Source organism: Phocoena phocoena, chromosome 3 (assembly GCF_963924675.1).
Source record: "Phocoena phocoena chromosome 3, mPhoPho1.1, whole genome shotgun sequence".
NCBI classification, from domain to species: domain Eukaryota; kingdom Metazoa; phylum Chordata; class Mammalia; order Artiodactyla; family Phocoenidae; genus Phocoena; species Phocoena phocoena.
Genome location: NC_089221.1, coordinates 27,968,861 through 27,984,511, shown reverse-complemented (window position 1 = coordinate 27,984,511; position 15,651 = coordinate 27,968,861). Strand labels below are relative to the sequence as shown.

The 15,651-nt window shown below is 42.6% G+C and overlaps 1 protein-coding gene across 1 annotated transcript in view; it reads left to right on the top strand.

Moving 5' to 3' along the window:
- The window catches only part of ADAMTS12 (ADAM metallopeptidase with thrombospondin type 1 motif 12), a 388,886-nt gene that overhangs the window by 309,973 nt on the left and 63,262 nt on the right, over window positions 1-15,651 (top strand). Inside the window, 2 exon segments of the mRNA XM_065874119.1 lie at window positions 1,764-1,977; window positions 11,414-12,556. Coding sequence (XP_065730191.1) covers window positions 1,764-1,977; window positions 11,414-12,556 — 1,357 coding nt within the window.

Here is a 15,651-nt window from a genome sequence, read left to right as displayed (position 1 = left end):
TCAGTCAGCTCACATTAAGGCCCTTCCAGAACGGCATTTGATCTATTTGATAGTGTGTCTGGCCTCCCTTAGAAATGTCAGAGGTAGGACAGAGTAATTAGGATAATAGAGTGGGCATTTATTTGGTGTCATATCATATGGTTCCAATATTAGCTCTTTATCCGCACCAGATGCCCAGATGTTAAACACCAAAGAATCAATAAGAAATCTTACTATTAACTGAAGAGTATAACAGACTTGAGGAAGAGCTTTCTTCTAATATTTTTAACCAGAGATTAAAAGTATAAGAATCAGGGCTTCCCTGGTGGCGCAGTGGTTGAGAGTCCGCCTGCCGATGCAGGGGACGCGGGTTCGTGCCCCGGTCCGGGAGGATCCCACATGCCGCGGAGCGGCTGGGCCCGTGAGCCATGGCCACTGAGCCTGCGCGTCCGGGGCCTGTGCCCCGCAACGGGAGAGGCCACAGCAGTGAGAGGCCCGCGTACCGCAAAAAAAAAAAAAAAAAAAAAAAAAAAAAGTATAAGAATCAAAGAAGTTCTACCTAAATAAATCCAATATTTTGTAAACATAAGTAATAGTATGAAGTTTAATCTTCTTCAAAATTCAATACTGTCTCAAGGTCAGAAGGTTTCCTTAAAATTAGGAATGAAGGAATTCACATGCGGTACTGTTTTCCCATGAAAAACAAATATTCCATTTTATTCCTGCATAGAGGGATGAATAAGCAGACCATACGTCTGTAGCCACGGTGGACCCAAACCACACTGGGTCAAGACACCTGTTCTGTATCTTGTGTTAAGGAAGATTTGCACAATGATGGGGAAGGAAGAAAAGAGGGGGCTCCGAAGAGGGCTCCTCGCCACTTTCAAAAGCAACTTCTGTGAAACCACTGGGCCCACATCCCAGAATCTTGAGCCAATCTTCCATGATAACAGGTAGAGGAAGAGCACACATCTTCATTTTCCCATGGAGAATCCAGAATATTAATTTAGCCAACAGTTTCAACTATTCAACTTATCAAGAACAGCTGACAAAAAACGAAATTATTTCATAAGTTTCTTGTTTTTCTACTCCTTTCTTATTAAAGGGACCAGTGAGAATGTTAACAGGTAGACTGAAGGAGATGGGGGAGGGGTGTCAATGAAGGCCATGCCCCTGATTGATCATCTCCTAAATAATGGAAAATTAGTAAGTGTTTAAGTACCTGCTTCACACTGAAATAGAAAAACATTCAATTAAGAGCCAGGAGACTTAGATTCTGATTGGATTCTTTTGGTCAAAAGCAGAAGTCCAAAGAACAATAATTACAAATGACTGAGTTTGTATTATGTCAGACTCTGTACCATGCACTGTACATAAACTGCTGTTTCGTTGCATCCACATCACTCATCTAAAGTCAGTGTCGTTACACCCATTTAACAGATGTGGAGAGTAAGGCCTAAACTTTCCTGAGGTTGCACAACAGAAAACTGGACCTCAGTTTTCTTGACTGAAAAGAGAGGGATTTTTTTTTTTTTCTTTTTTCCATTTACAGACATCATTACTTAGCATCTACTTATGCCAAGTAGTCTGCTGGCTTCCGGAGCTGTGATTGAACAAGCTAGCCGTGGCCCTGTCCGCAGAGCTCCCTCTGCTGGGCTGGAGCATCTTCAGGGACCTCCCAGTTCTGTAATCAGAGCGTCTGCTCCCAGTTTCTTGCCAGTGGATGAACTGAATGTGTGTCTCCTCCAGGCGATCTTCTCTGACATATCCATGTGTGTCTGCAGGTGGTGGGCAGGGGAGTGGGAAGCATGTTCGGCGACATGTGGGCCCCACGGAGAGAAGAAGCGAACAGTGCTGTGCATCCAGACCATGGGCTCTGAGGAGCAGCAGGCTCTCCCGGCTCAAGACTGCCAGCACCTGCTGAAGCCCAAGACCCTCACCTCCTGCAACAGAGACGTCTTGTGTCCATCAGACTGGACAGTGGGCAACTGGAGTCAGGTGAGCTCAGGGGTCAAAAGGAAGGCCAGCGTTACTCATGCTTCGTCAGCCCCCCACCCAGTCCTCTTTATTAACTAATCCAAAGTGACCCGGGGTAAAAGTGCACGATGGCCAGCGTTTATAACCTCTGGCCTACTTCCTGCATTTCCCACCTCCCAGTATCCTATCGTGCTTGTTTTCCGTTCTCACAGGATCTTCCTCTCACCTGCCCAGTGGTCAAATACCCGCCAGGGATGAGCTGGATCTTGCTCGCTCAGACTCACGACAGATCATTGAAAAACCCTCAGGATTTTTGCTGGCCCGTTATTAAACCATTGGTAGCAAATCAGGGCTCCCCCACCTACCCCAAGAGTTGGTTTGTCAAACATTTACTGGTAGTTATGCTTCATACTAGAAAACCAAAGGTGGGGCTTCCCTGGTGGCTCAGTGGTTGAGAGTCCGCCTGCCGATGCAGGGAACACGGGTTCGTGCCCCGGTCCGGGAAGATCCCACATGCCGCGGAGCAGCTGGGCCCGTGAGCCATGGCCGCTGAGCCTGTGCGTCCGGAGCCTGTGCTCCGCAAACGGGAGAGGCCACAACAGTGAGAGGCCCACATACCGCAAAAAAAAAAAAAAAAAAAAAAAACACCAAAGGTGGGTCACTCTACTTGGCATGATAGACAGTAAGTTTACTTGTCACTTGGAGAAGCCCCTCACATCATCCATCTATTCAATCCTGATCAAGGTTTAGGACATGTAATAGTATTAGCCACATAAATTCAAATAGTGTTGCATTTCCCCAAGATTAATCTGATCTAATTCTCTGCATATAATTAGAAATTCATGGGCTAGGCAGTCACAAAAGACTCCCAGGCTTTAATTTTCTTTGGGTCACCATGGGACCCGGAACTGTCAGTCCTTGTGCTCCCAGAGTCTGTAGTAGAAGTAGACATCCGCTTTCTCCAAGGGTGCTGGAGTCTCCAGGGGCCTTGCTCTGCTTCCCTATGCATATTTCAGTCAGTTACCCAAGGAATGACTAGAAAATAAATGATTTCGTAAAACCAACAGGCCAGAATTTATCGATGGATGCTGACTTCTTATGAGCTTCCTTGGGAAGCCACGTGGTCTCCACAATAATGCTGCCATTGACCAGAGTCTTAGGAATTCTTCTTAGATTCACCTTCAGAGAAATGGAGAATATCTGATTCAGGAGAATGCCACAGAAATTAGAATTAAGTCTGATGGACAAAGGAGTAATCTGATCCATATGGATAAAACCTTTGTGTTTAAAGTGATACTTGATTATAAATAAATGCAATTGCTTTTCAGAGATTATAAAGTATTATCTAAAGAAGACTTCAAAATTTTGTATAAGCAAAGGTTCCATTTCTGAAGATAACTATTTGAAAGCAGAAAACACTCATTTGAATACAGCCATTTTGATAACCTCATTTCCAAAACTATTTCATCAGCTCAGAGTCACAGTTTAGGTTTATTTCGTTTCTAATTCTGTACAGAATATTCTCTGGAGCACCTGGGTGAAAATAAAAAAGATATGGTCCCTTTATTGAGAGCTAAGACCCCAAGAAAGAAAAGACAAAGGTATACATGTAAAGAAAACATACCTACAACCTAATACAGGCGTGTTACTGACGGTGCACACATCAGTAATAGGCCAGAATATCCCCCCTGCTGTTCCTGGAAGGTACGGTCACAGCCTGTGGCTGGCCTGACCTATCAGTCCACTGCCAACCTCGATTGCCGTAAATTACAGTGTCGTCAAAATAAGGCTGAATGGGGTATTGTGACTGGCCCATCAGATCTGTTTACCCAAAGTGCGGTTAGCTGTATCCAAAGCAGTTAATCATTTTTGTCATGTAGAATTTACTAATTCCCAGAATCTTCATGTATTTTCAAAGGACTGCAATTCACATTTGGCTGAGGAATTCTTTTCATTGTGTTTGTGCAAAATGATGAGCCTAACTGGAGAACAAGGGCCTGAAAAGTTGGCACGCTGAGACGGTACTCAAGTCTGTTCCAACAGAGGCCACTGCACGCTATAGTGGCAGCAGACATGGAATACAGCTTCCAGCGTCCACAGAGAGGCTGAACCGCTGCCTTCATTCAAGAGATGTTGTCAAGAGAGGTGCTTTGAGTTAAATCAGCGTCAAAATATTCATTGAATGGGTCTTCCTTTCTTCCCTTTGCTGTCTTGCTAATGTCTGTACACAGTAGCCCTCTAATGAGCTTTACTGAAACACGCTGAATGTCTTTGACATTCTATGCTGGGATACTTTTTTAAGAGATGATATAGTGATTCTTGCTACACATAGTATTTATGGTCTGGATTTTGTCTTGAGATCAACATTAATTGATGAAAAGTAGTGTGCCAGCAATACCTGATCACTTGGTCTGTCCTGGGCTATTTGGGTCACTCTGGATGAGTCTAAAGCTATCATGTAACTGGGTCAAAAGACCCAAGAACTGTGAGGCTCCTAGAATCCTGTAGAATTGTCCTCCCTGGGCTGACCAAGGTGGAAAGCCGAAGAGGGGAATCCATGAGCTGCCCTTCCCTGTCAAGGTTTTCCAGCTCTGGCAAGCCCTAACTGAGCTAGTGTTAAACCTCTCCCAGCCTTTACTCATCTAGAAAGACAGAGTTATTGTAAGGTTTGATGATAATCCATGTGAGCCCTTCACAGAGTGCCTAGCAAATAGTAAGCGTTCACTAAATTGAAACTTTATTATCAGGTGAGAAGACAACGGTCTGTTTTCCACGCTACTCTAATTTTGCAAGTCTTGTCCAGTCAGTGACACCCAAGTCCCCTGACAGAATTGATCGGTGGCCCCTGCATTTTCATCTAACTCCCTCCCTGAGCTCAGGGCCATTTTAGGTGGGGAGCGTTGTAAGCACAGGGCTTAGAGCCTGCAAGTTTTTCATGGGCCTACAAAAATGTTTGAGACCTGAGGGGGAAAAAAAAACACAAAACTAATGTATTGTTCCAGTAAAGCAAAGGACACTGCAAAATCAGAAATCATTATTAAAGTACATATTAAAAGCAAAGAATTATCAAACATTTAGTATGTATATTAAGCACCTTTATGGGTATTAGCACAATATCTCACAATGGCCTGATTAGCCCCCTTTTACTGGTGAAGGAACTGAGGCATTAGAGATATTTAGAAATTTGTCCAAGGTCGCACAGCCTCCAAGTGTTGAAGCTAGGGTTTGAAGGCAGGCAGAAGAGCTTTTACTCTGAACACTATGGCATAAAGCATCTCAGAAGTCTGCAAAATGTAACAATTTGACAGCTCTCAGTTCGTAAAAAATGTACTATGTTTGGAAACAATTTGTAGATCAGCTTTTCTCACTTTGCTGGAGTTCCAGACTATGCGTTAATGATTCCTGAGAAATGAGAGCCACTCATAAATTAAATGAGTTGGCCTCACCAAATATTTATTTTCAAAAGCAAAAGAATAAGAAGCCTTTCAAATTGTTTTTACAGAAGAAGATTATATTTCACTTGAAACTAGAGATGCTTTTTAATATATCTGATGGGCTGTAGGGTGGAACCCCCGAAAGCAGACCTGCCCAGGGTCTGCAAAGATCTTTAATCCACCCTTTTTGTGCCTGACCAAAGCACACAATCAAACAAGTGAACAAAGCAATTAATTTGCCCAGCTACTAAGAATGTATTAAGTGCAAAGCTGTTCGCTCGGGTGTTGGCTTGCACAAGTGACCAGATAGATTAAATGTTTCACAAACAAGCTCTCCTGGCTCTTCAAACAGAAAGCATTGCAGCAAGTGCCAATGGCTTATCTGTAGCTAAATGAAAAGCAAAACAAACAGGCAAACAAAATTCATGGGAAGGCCATAGGAGTTCCTGCAAACTGAAGGGAGACAGAGCATGGAAGGTGAGGAGACATCGCTGAGTCGCTTACCCTCAGTATTTCCTAGTCTCATTCAAGGTCCAGGACACTCTTGCGAGGCTGGACACCTGATGCTTTAGCCTCCAGCGCCTGCTCTTTTAGCATGGGACCTCTGCAAGTGCCAACATCTCAGTCCTCGCCAGATGTCAGCAGCCCATGCTTTGCCAGGTTTCCTGGAAAACACATGTGAGCACCCTTGTCTGAAACAGCTACTCACAGAAAACCAATCTGGAGCCATGCTGCTTCTCTACATCATGTCTGATTTGTTTTTAATTATCTAGAGTACTGTATTCGTTTGCTAGGGCTGCCATAACAAAGTACTACAAACTGGGTATCTTAAGCAGTAGAAATGTATTGTCTCACCATTTTTGTAATGTTGACTAAAAATAATGCACAGCCTAAAAGTCGAGAGTTATGTTTTATTTGGTGGACAAAACTGAGGCCTTAAGCCTGGGACACGGCCTCTCAGATAGCTCTGAGGGACTGCTCCAAAGAGGTAAGGGATGAGCCAGGATATATAGGGTTTGTTTGTTTCTTTTAATTTTTATTGGAGTATAGTTGATTTATGATGTTGTACAAAACAGAAATAGAGTCACAGATGTAGAAAACAAACTTATGGTTACCAAGGGGGAGAGGGGGAGGGATAAACTGGGAGACTGGGATTGACATATATAGGGGTTTTTGTGACAAAGACCAGGTAGTTGGAACATCTAAAGATTACCGTTAATTAAAGAAAACCAGATATCTGAGGTTAGGGAATTGAGCGCTTTCTGTGTATGGGAAGGTGCAAGAGTCTGGGCTCACTGAAATCATGCCTTTGATGTGCACCTTAGCTATCAGGCCAGGATCCTATTCTTCCCCATCCTGAGTCCCCTCAGGGCTCACCATCCACGGCTGTAGTGGCTTGACGGCTGCAACATCCCTTGTTTACTGATATGGCAGGCAACATTTTCCATTCACAGCAACCAGCAGTCCAAGATCAAGGTGTGGGCAGAGTTTGCTCCTTCTGAGGGCTGTGAGGGAGAATCTTTTCCATGCTTTTCTCCTAACCCCCAGTGCTTTGCTCAGAATCTTTGGTGTTTCTTGGCTTGTAGATGCATCACCTTCATCTCTGCTTTCATCTTCACGTGGCATTGTCTTTATATGTGTGTCTCTGTATCCAAATTTACCCTTTCCATGAGGACAATGGTCCGTTTGGATTAGGGCCCAACCTAGTGACCTCATTTTAACTTGATTACCTCTGTAAAGACCCCATCTCCAGATAAGACCACATTCTGACGTACGAGTGAAGAGGGTGAGCAGGAGTTAGAACTCTAGTATATCTTGTTTGGAGGGGACACAATTCAGCCAACAACGGGTACCTAAGGGTTTTAGCTTACTTTCAAAATGGTTTTAGCATGAGGTCCAATCATTCATTTATAAATTCCTGAGACTATGCATTAAATGTTTTTATGCCCAAAGCATTAGCTGTTTCCCTGCTCATCCCTTTAGCCCAAGCTCTCTGAGAAACCTCAACTGTGGTTTTGAATAAACTCTCTCTTAGCACTACAGCTCTGACCCAACTGGGGGTCCCCCCACCACTGCACAGTGCACCAGTGCACCTCGGATGGGTGGAGTTGACTAATTTAGCAACAGACCTCTTTCTCAGCGGGCTCCCCCCCAGAGACCTTAATCTAAGATTGATGGCAAATGAGGGAAAGATAACTCCCAGGGAGGACATTAACAGATTGACAAGCTATTTGCCTGGTACCGGGGTCAAAATTATAAGGTAAGGGGGTAAGGTAATCATAGAAGAAATTGGTTTCGAGAATCCTGAAACGACCCGTTGAGATGAGCTCTAAGTGTGGCTTTGTGTCCTGCATTTATCTCATCTGAAGGGTTTGACAGCTTCTAAGGAGATAAACACAGTTGGAAGATGTACTGGAAGAAGCATGGCTGAAGGCACAACAACACTGCTTGTTCTGCTGTCACTATGAGAAAAGGCAACTGAGTTTTTAGGCCCAATATCCTTGGTAGATAGTTGACACTGACTCTCTCACTGGGCACAATATGCCCCAATGTGAAGGAATGGCATCCACCGATTATTTGAAAGATTCTTTGTCTCCTGAGTAAGGAAAGCAGATGGGGATGAATGGTAGGTGGAAAACGTATAAACTCTCCCAGACCCAGGTATCCATTCATGAAGTTTTGAATTGCCAGTTGGGAATGGGGCGATAGTTACAGATCATCTGCCTTTTCAAGAGAAGCTAAAAACCTGGAGTTTTCAAATGATATCTGCTCATTTTTAAATGTTGGCCACTAATTTGGTGTTTGTATTTTGTTTGTTTGCTTGTTTGTTTTGAGGTTGAGCAGACCAAAGAATACACGCCAATGGGCCACGTGTAGCCCTTAGGCTGCCACTTTGGCGTTTCTGTTCTAGAATAACCTTCTGTTTTGAAAGAACGAAAGCTAATGTATTTTAATTACCTAGATAGTGATTATTTACTCCTGCTTTATTCTTTTAGGCTGAACAAGTTCACAGTGAATAAGATTATTGAATACTTGTAATTTGTAAATTAAAAATAAAAAACGTATCCATCTATTAGTCCTAGGAAACCTGAATCTAAAAGAAAACCCAGCAATAAACCCATGGGATATATGGGCCTTTACAGGTGTCTTCTAGACTTGTGCCAACAACTGCTTTACTCAGACACCTGCTCACCTCACAGCATGCCCTAAGACAGGTCCGTGCGCCACTCTGTGCTTCGCGAGGATAGTAGAAATTGGGGACCCCCATGCCCTTTGTTATTATTATTACTATTTTTATTATCAGCACCAATATTATAACAGTGATAATAATAGCTTCCAATTCCCAATTTCTTCTATATATTATGTACTATGTTAAGGTTGTTTTCTTATATAATATTCACAGCAGCCTTGAAAGATGAGTATTACTTTCAGTTTCTAGATGAGGAAGCTCTGAGGCTTAGTCCCGGCACCATGCATGGAGTTCATAATGGGCTTGAGGGCTTTAAGCTATTTCTTACAGCTTTTATAGCTCTTTTACTTCATAGTTCAATGTGGGGGGGGGGAGAGCACACACCCATATATTTTTGGATTTTTAGAAATGCTTGTAAAGTTGTACAGGAAAGTCTGTGGGCATTAGGGGTATTGCAAATCAAAATAAACAAAAAAAAAAGGGAATGAAAAGAAAGAAAAGAAAAATCAAAGAGTTTCCTACTATGAGCTTTGTCTAATCTGACATTTCTTGTAAAGAAAACCCAAAGCAGAATACACCTGCAGCTTGAGAATAACTGGCGTTAGTGCTAGCAGGGTCCTCATTTATGAATCACCTCTGGATCAGCGCCTACCTGAGGTTGCCATCGTGGAAATATGTTCAGACATACGTGGAAGATTATTTGGTTAGACTGATACATGTTTACAAAGTGGAGATTTGAAAACCCTAGGAGATGGTATCAGAATGTAACAAGTGGAAAAGTGACTCAGGATGACTAAAATGGATGGAGTATAAAGTGTCTCCATACACAAGAAGAGCAGAAATATCGTAGTAAACCAGGAAAATAAATACCCCCAGCCTGCCTGTCCCAGGCTCCAAAGTGAAGTGAGTCATGGAAAGTGCTGGAAGAAACCATTTCCTCACTGCTGGGCTCTGAGAGCTTTAGCTGGTAGTCTCCACTTGGTTGGAAATAAGTGTGCATTTCTTGGTCCGTGAAGCAGTGTTCCCACCAAAGATTAATATTATTATATCAGAACTTGGAAGTTCAGTCTCAGAGCTGGGCATTTGAGTGTTTGTTGACATCTTAAACTCACAGCTTTACTGGTTGACCCCAAACCTGCAGCTGAACATAACCTGGGCTGCACCGTCTTCTGTGCTCACGTGTCTCTCCTGCTTTTCAAAGATGCTGATTTCAACAGAGCTATCATACATCAGTGAGTGATTACGCTGGATTGGAGCAACATAAAGGGGGAAGTTATTTTCCAATAGAAAGGAAATTGAAAACAGGACTTGAGAAGGCAAGAAATTCAAGCTGAAAAATGCATACGTTCACAGGGAGAAGAATTTTCCCATTCCTGATTATTTTCCAAGTAGAACAGTCATGTAATAAATATGTAGTAAGTGATCATTGTATCCCAAGAACTATCCTGGAATTCAGTCATGGATAAGAAACAGTTTCTGCCTTTGGGTACGTTTTCAGAAATCAAAAGTTTGGTTAAGTCAATAAGTAAATTCAGTAGACAAACTGCTTTCCGCTGTGCTGTGCTAGGTTTTTTTTTGGTCGGTGGGGAGAGGCATGGAATTAATCTAATTCTTACTCTGCCACTGACTTACAGCCTTTCAGGCAGGTTCCTGGGTGTCAGCTTCCTCTCTTGTAAGAGATGGAATAATAATTCCAACCTTGTAAATCTCACAGCCCTATAAATCTCGGGGCTCATATTCACAGGGTATCACACGGAATAATGGCTTTGAAGCCCTTTGAAATCCAGGAAACATTATGTAGTCCCCATCTTCAAGAAACCTACTTTAGGGTCAGAGATGTAAGACAGACGAATGCGAAACAGTCAGCACAGACTCCTGGACAGTCCATGTTCAACAACCAATATTTGGTGGTTAACTTAAAATGTCATTGGAAAGGAAGGCTAAAAATGGAACAGTTTGGTAAAACTACAGATTTTTTTCAAAATATCAAGAAATTTAGTGTCATGTAGCAACTATGTGTGGTTTGCAGCTGCTAAGACTGATGACATAGTCTTTACCATGAATCCTGAGAAATAACTGTCTTGTTAGGTTTCCCCGGAAGGCAATCTAGCTGCCTGTGCCCTACAGAGCCCGGAGAGACCACTAGGGAGGGGGACCTGCCACGGCATCCATGTGTGTATCAGCGCCATGCTACAGGACTCCCCTAACTCTTTGGAAATGGTATCTCCCCACCTTTGGTTAACTACCCATCTTTAAATTTCATAAAAGGTCCTGGATCTGTATACATGTGTGAGTATGTTATTGTCTAGTTTTTAATCTGAGTCCATCTGACACAGGCAAGAAAATGGAGCTTAAGATGCCTGAGTGAGGCTATGTGGCTATATGGATATAAAGGGAAAGGCTTATGTCATTAAATTAATAGATTCCCAAAAAAACATAAACAGTTTACATTAATTTAATAGCATCACACCCTAGGGAAGATAATATTACTATCTTTTTTAAAAAATTAGGTGATCCGTTTAAATCATTGCACTCTTTGTGGATCTACCAACCAACAGTCATAGCCCAGGGAGACTTCAGTTTTACTATTTCGTGGTTTGCATTTTCAGTTTGTGAAGGGTACATGGTTAGTCCTGAGCCTTAGGTGGTCTCCCGGAGATACATATTTCCATGGGAAACTAAAATGGCACAGAAACCTTATTCAAAGATAGAGAACGATTCTAGCTACACAGTTCAGTTTCTACTGGGCCTGTCCTGATTTGCCATAAACCTCAGCATGAGAACCAACACATCTTTCCACCAAACTAGACTAACGGCCGTCTCTCTTTCCCAGTGTTCTGTTTCCTGTGGTGGCGGAGTGCGGATTCGCAGTGTCACGTGTGCCAAGAACCACAATGAGCCCTGCGACGTGACAAGGAAACCCAATAGCCGAGCTCTATGTGGTCTCCAGCAGTGCCCATCTAGCCGGAGAATTCTAAAACCCAACAAAGGCACAATTTCCAATGGGAAAAAGCTACCAACAACTGACCCCTTCAAGCCCATCCCTCCAACTACACCTAGTCCTAGGGTGCTGACTACACCCAGTCCTAGGATGCTGACTACGCCCACAGTGCCTGAGCCTATGAGCACAAGTGCTCTGACGATTCACAGCCCTGGTCCTACCACAGCCTCCAAAGAAGGAGACCTGGATGGGAAACAGTGGCAGAATAGTTCAACCCAAACTGAACTGGACTCCCATTATGTCATTTCCACTGGAAGTACTTCCCAGCCCATCCTCAATTCCTGGTCTTTGAGTACCCAGCCAAATGAAGAGAATGTTTCCAGTCCAGACACTGGTCCTATCTCAGAGGGAGACCTTGTAGTCACAACAGTGAGTGGTTCTGATTTGTCAGCCTCCAGCCATCCTGTGGCATGGCAGGTGACTCCATTTCATAATCCCTTGACCAAAGAGCCAGAAATGGAGATTCATAGTGGCTCGGGGGAAGACAGTGAACAACCTGAGAACAAAGATGAGAGCAACTCTGTGACATGGACCCAGATCAGAGTACCTGGAAGTGATGCTCCCGTGGAAAGAAGTACAGAAATGCCACTTGGACCTCCACCAACACCTTATCTTAGAGGGGCCTCCCTGTGGCCACCCTTCAGCACAGTGTCGGAAGGACTGGTGCCCAGCCAAAGGCCCACCACTCTCAAAAATGGTGCACCCAGAGCTGAGGGGATGGTCACTGAAAAGCCAGCTAACACTCCACTCCCTCTGGGAGGAGACCACCAGCCAGCATACTCAGAAAAGCCAGTAAACCATCACCCCCAAGAACTTCCAAGCAACATGAATCTAACACAGAGTTCCGGACCAGTCCTGACCGAGGAAGACGCAACAAGTCTGATTGCTGAAGGGTTTTTGCTGAATGCCTCGGATTACAAGCAGCTCTCCACGGGCCGCAGCCCTGTGTACTGGACTGTTGGAAACTGGAGCGAGGTAAGAGTTCTATTTCTTACCCAGGCCTGATTCTATATGGAAATTAGCTAGGGGTGTTGCATTCCTGTGCAAATTTCAAAATGGACTTGTGTAAAACATAGTCTAATGTACAAAAAAGTGAAGCAATCAGGTCCATGCCCCCACCTCCCTCTTCACCTCCTTAACTCCAAAAATGAAAGAAAAAAAAAATCCAGGGAAGGAGAAAAAATGTAGTGAGATATAGTGAAAAGAACCTAGAACTAAATCAGGAGACCTGAGTCAGCCAGCTGTGTGACAGTGGAGAATTCAGTCTGTCTCTCTGAGCCTGCTTTTGATCTACAGAACAGTAGACCTAGTGTAGATCACTGCTCCTCTCCAGTGTCCCATCCAGCTACAAACTGTAATGATGTTGTGAAGAGGGACCACTGGAAGGACATGGGTTCATATTTCATTCAGAAAGCCAGTGTTGAGACTCTGGTTTAAACCTGTCAAGCAATCACAATTGGAATGGAAATTTAAGACAAAATTCTTTAAAAGAATTCTGTAGCTCACTGTATCAAGCATTTCTTTTCTTTTTGGACTCAGTGTTTGCCTGCATTAAAAAAAATTCTTTTTGGCTTATTAAAAGGATTAGAAGGTAGAGGAAGAAGAAAATAAACATGATGACAAAGTGTTGGTCCCTGTTTTCAGGTTTGAGGAATTTGGCTAGATATTTGTTTGTTCATTTCTAGAACTAATTACATCCTCCGAAGCATCAAAATCATTTCTCACCCACTTGAATTTCAAATGCACAGTATTTGAACTTGTTAAAAATAACTTGACAATGCAAAAGAGGACTTTGTGGCAAAATGATCACATGTTGATGTCATTCAGCATTTTTGATGACAATGCATGACTCATCTCTCTAGCTAAAAAGAAGTGTTAACAGCTAATATAAAATTACAATATATTTCATTTATGAAGCATGTTAATTTCCAAACCACTTCCATATGTAGTCTACTATTTTCTCTTTTTGACAGTCCTGGGGAGTAGGTAGGGTCTTGTTTATACCAATTTATGTAGAGAAAAACTAAGATTTTTAACAGGTAAGTAACTTGTCTATGGACATGTCCATTGGATGATGAATCTTCTAAAACTTTCTGCTCTTATCTGTTGTCTCTCTAGTGAATTTCAGTACCAATCGACAATTTAGCTATATAAAATTCTTTTGTATGAATTAATCAGCATCATTGGTCCTGAAATTGACTATAGTGGCAAAAAAAAATAGGTATATTCAAACTTCCAAAATTTTTTGTTTGCATTTGAACTATGTTTCACATTGATTTACTTTAAGTTCTAAAGTGAAATCACATTCATTCCATTTCCTGTCAATGGAGGGGCATCTTATTATCCCCATTTGGAAGTAAAGAATCCAGGTTCAGGAGGAGAAAAGATTTTCATGCTTAAGAGTAATCCAATTTGTTGAAAAAAAGGAGAGGAGTGGGTCTCATGGTCCCTGACATTTTAGTCAGGTTTCTTTCCATTGGGAAAGTCCTAATGGGCTCTTAATGATGAGGAGGATGTTGACAATGAACATCTATCAAGTGTGTGCCATGCTTTACAGCATGATTTTATGCTAATTCACATGCATTCATGTGAATGCGTGAATCCTCACCACAGCCCAAGGAGATTGGTAATATTGCTTCCCATTGTAGAGATAAGGAAACTGGAGCTGAAAGGTGAAGTAGCTAGCCAGAATCACACATACTCATGAGTGACACAGCAGGGATTTGAACCCAAGCAGACAGACTTCATAGCCTATGATCCATTGCTTTGCAAATCAGAAAACATCACCACTCTCTCTACCTTCTGCTATTTTTGTTTCTTCTTTGGTCATATGACATAAAAACAATGCCATTTATGTGGTGACCCTGGGTAGACAGATGAGAAAATCACATAGTTCTCAAGAAGGTACTTAAAATAACATTGAGGGCTCCATGGTTACTTTTGAGTTCACAGGGGCAAATGGTGCCTATAATGTCACTGCAGTGGGTTCAGCCTAGATATTTTGAAATGAAAATGTTCCGTTTAGGTTTTATGAATGATATCCTTTTAAGTAGTACCACCCAAAGGTATCTTTCTTTCCGAAAGCTTGGGGCATCCCTTAAGGACAGATAAATAGGCTTATTGTTCTGCATCCAAGAAAGCAGTCTGGACAGTGTGTCCATACTGAAAGACAAAGAGAACAAGTTATGGAAACTGAGGCTACTTAGTTAATTTGTAGGATTTTGTTAATTAGCCAATGGAGATGAAGTCTGAAAGTACCTACCATTAAAGACACCGTGGGCCTTGAGAAGAATACAAGCTAGGTCAAACAGAGTGTGAAAGTGTAGATGATAAAAGGCATATATATGGGATCAGTATCAGAATAAAGTATGAATGACATGTGTACAGTATGTGTATGTAATTAGAAATCACACACACACACAGAGGTTAGGCTGTTGTTAACAAATAGAGCCAAACAAGTTATGGTTCGCCAGAAATTGATTTCTCACTCAGCATAATAATACAAGGTGATTCCATGTCTGCAATGGTGGTAGTAGAAAATGATGCTGGGAATCCAGTCTGAAAATGGCTCTGCCATCCTCCTGTCTTCAAATTTGCCCTGGGGTCACCATCCTAGTCACAGTCAGAAAGGGAAAAGAGCACAGAGGCACTCCCATGGGAGGTTTTATGGGCCAAGCCTAGAAGGGGCACTTATCAATTCTGCTCACATTCCATTGTCTAGAACTCAGTCATATGACCAAACCAAATAGCAAGGTGGATGGAAAATGTAATCTAATTGTATACCCAGGAAGAAGAGGAAAAAGGATTGTAGTGAGTATCTAGCAGTCCCTGCCACTGAATGACATGGCCCACTGTGTGTTTTAGGTAGCTCATTCTGGAAGCAGTGAGGATGAGGGATTTGACCTGTTGGGAGGATACTGCAGTAGTCCAGATGAGGAATGAGAACTAGGACAAGAATGCTTGGGATGTTTTTGTGCCAGTACCATACTGTCTTGATTACTGTAGCTTTGTAGTATAGTCTGATGTCAGGGAGCCTGATTCCTCCAACTCTGTTTTTCGTTCTCAAGGTT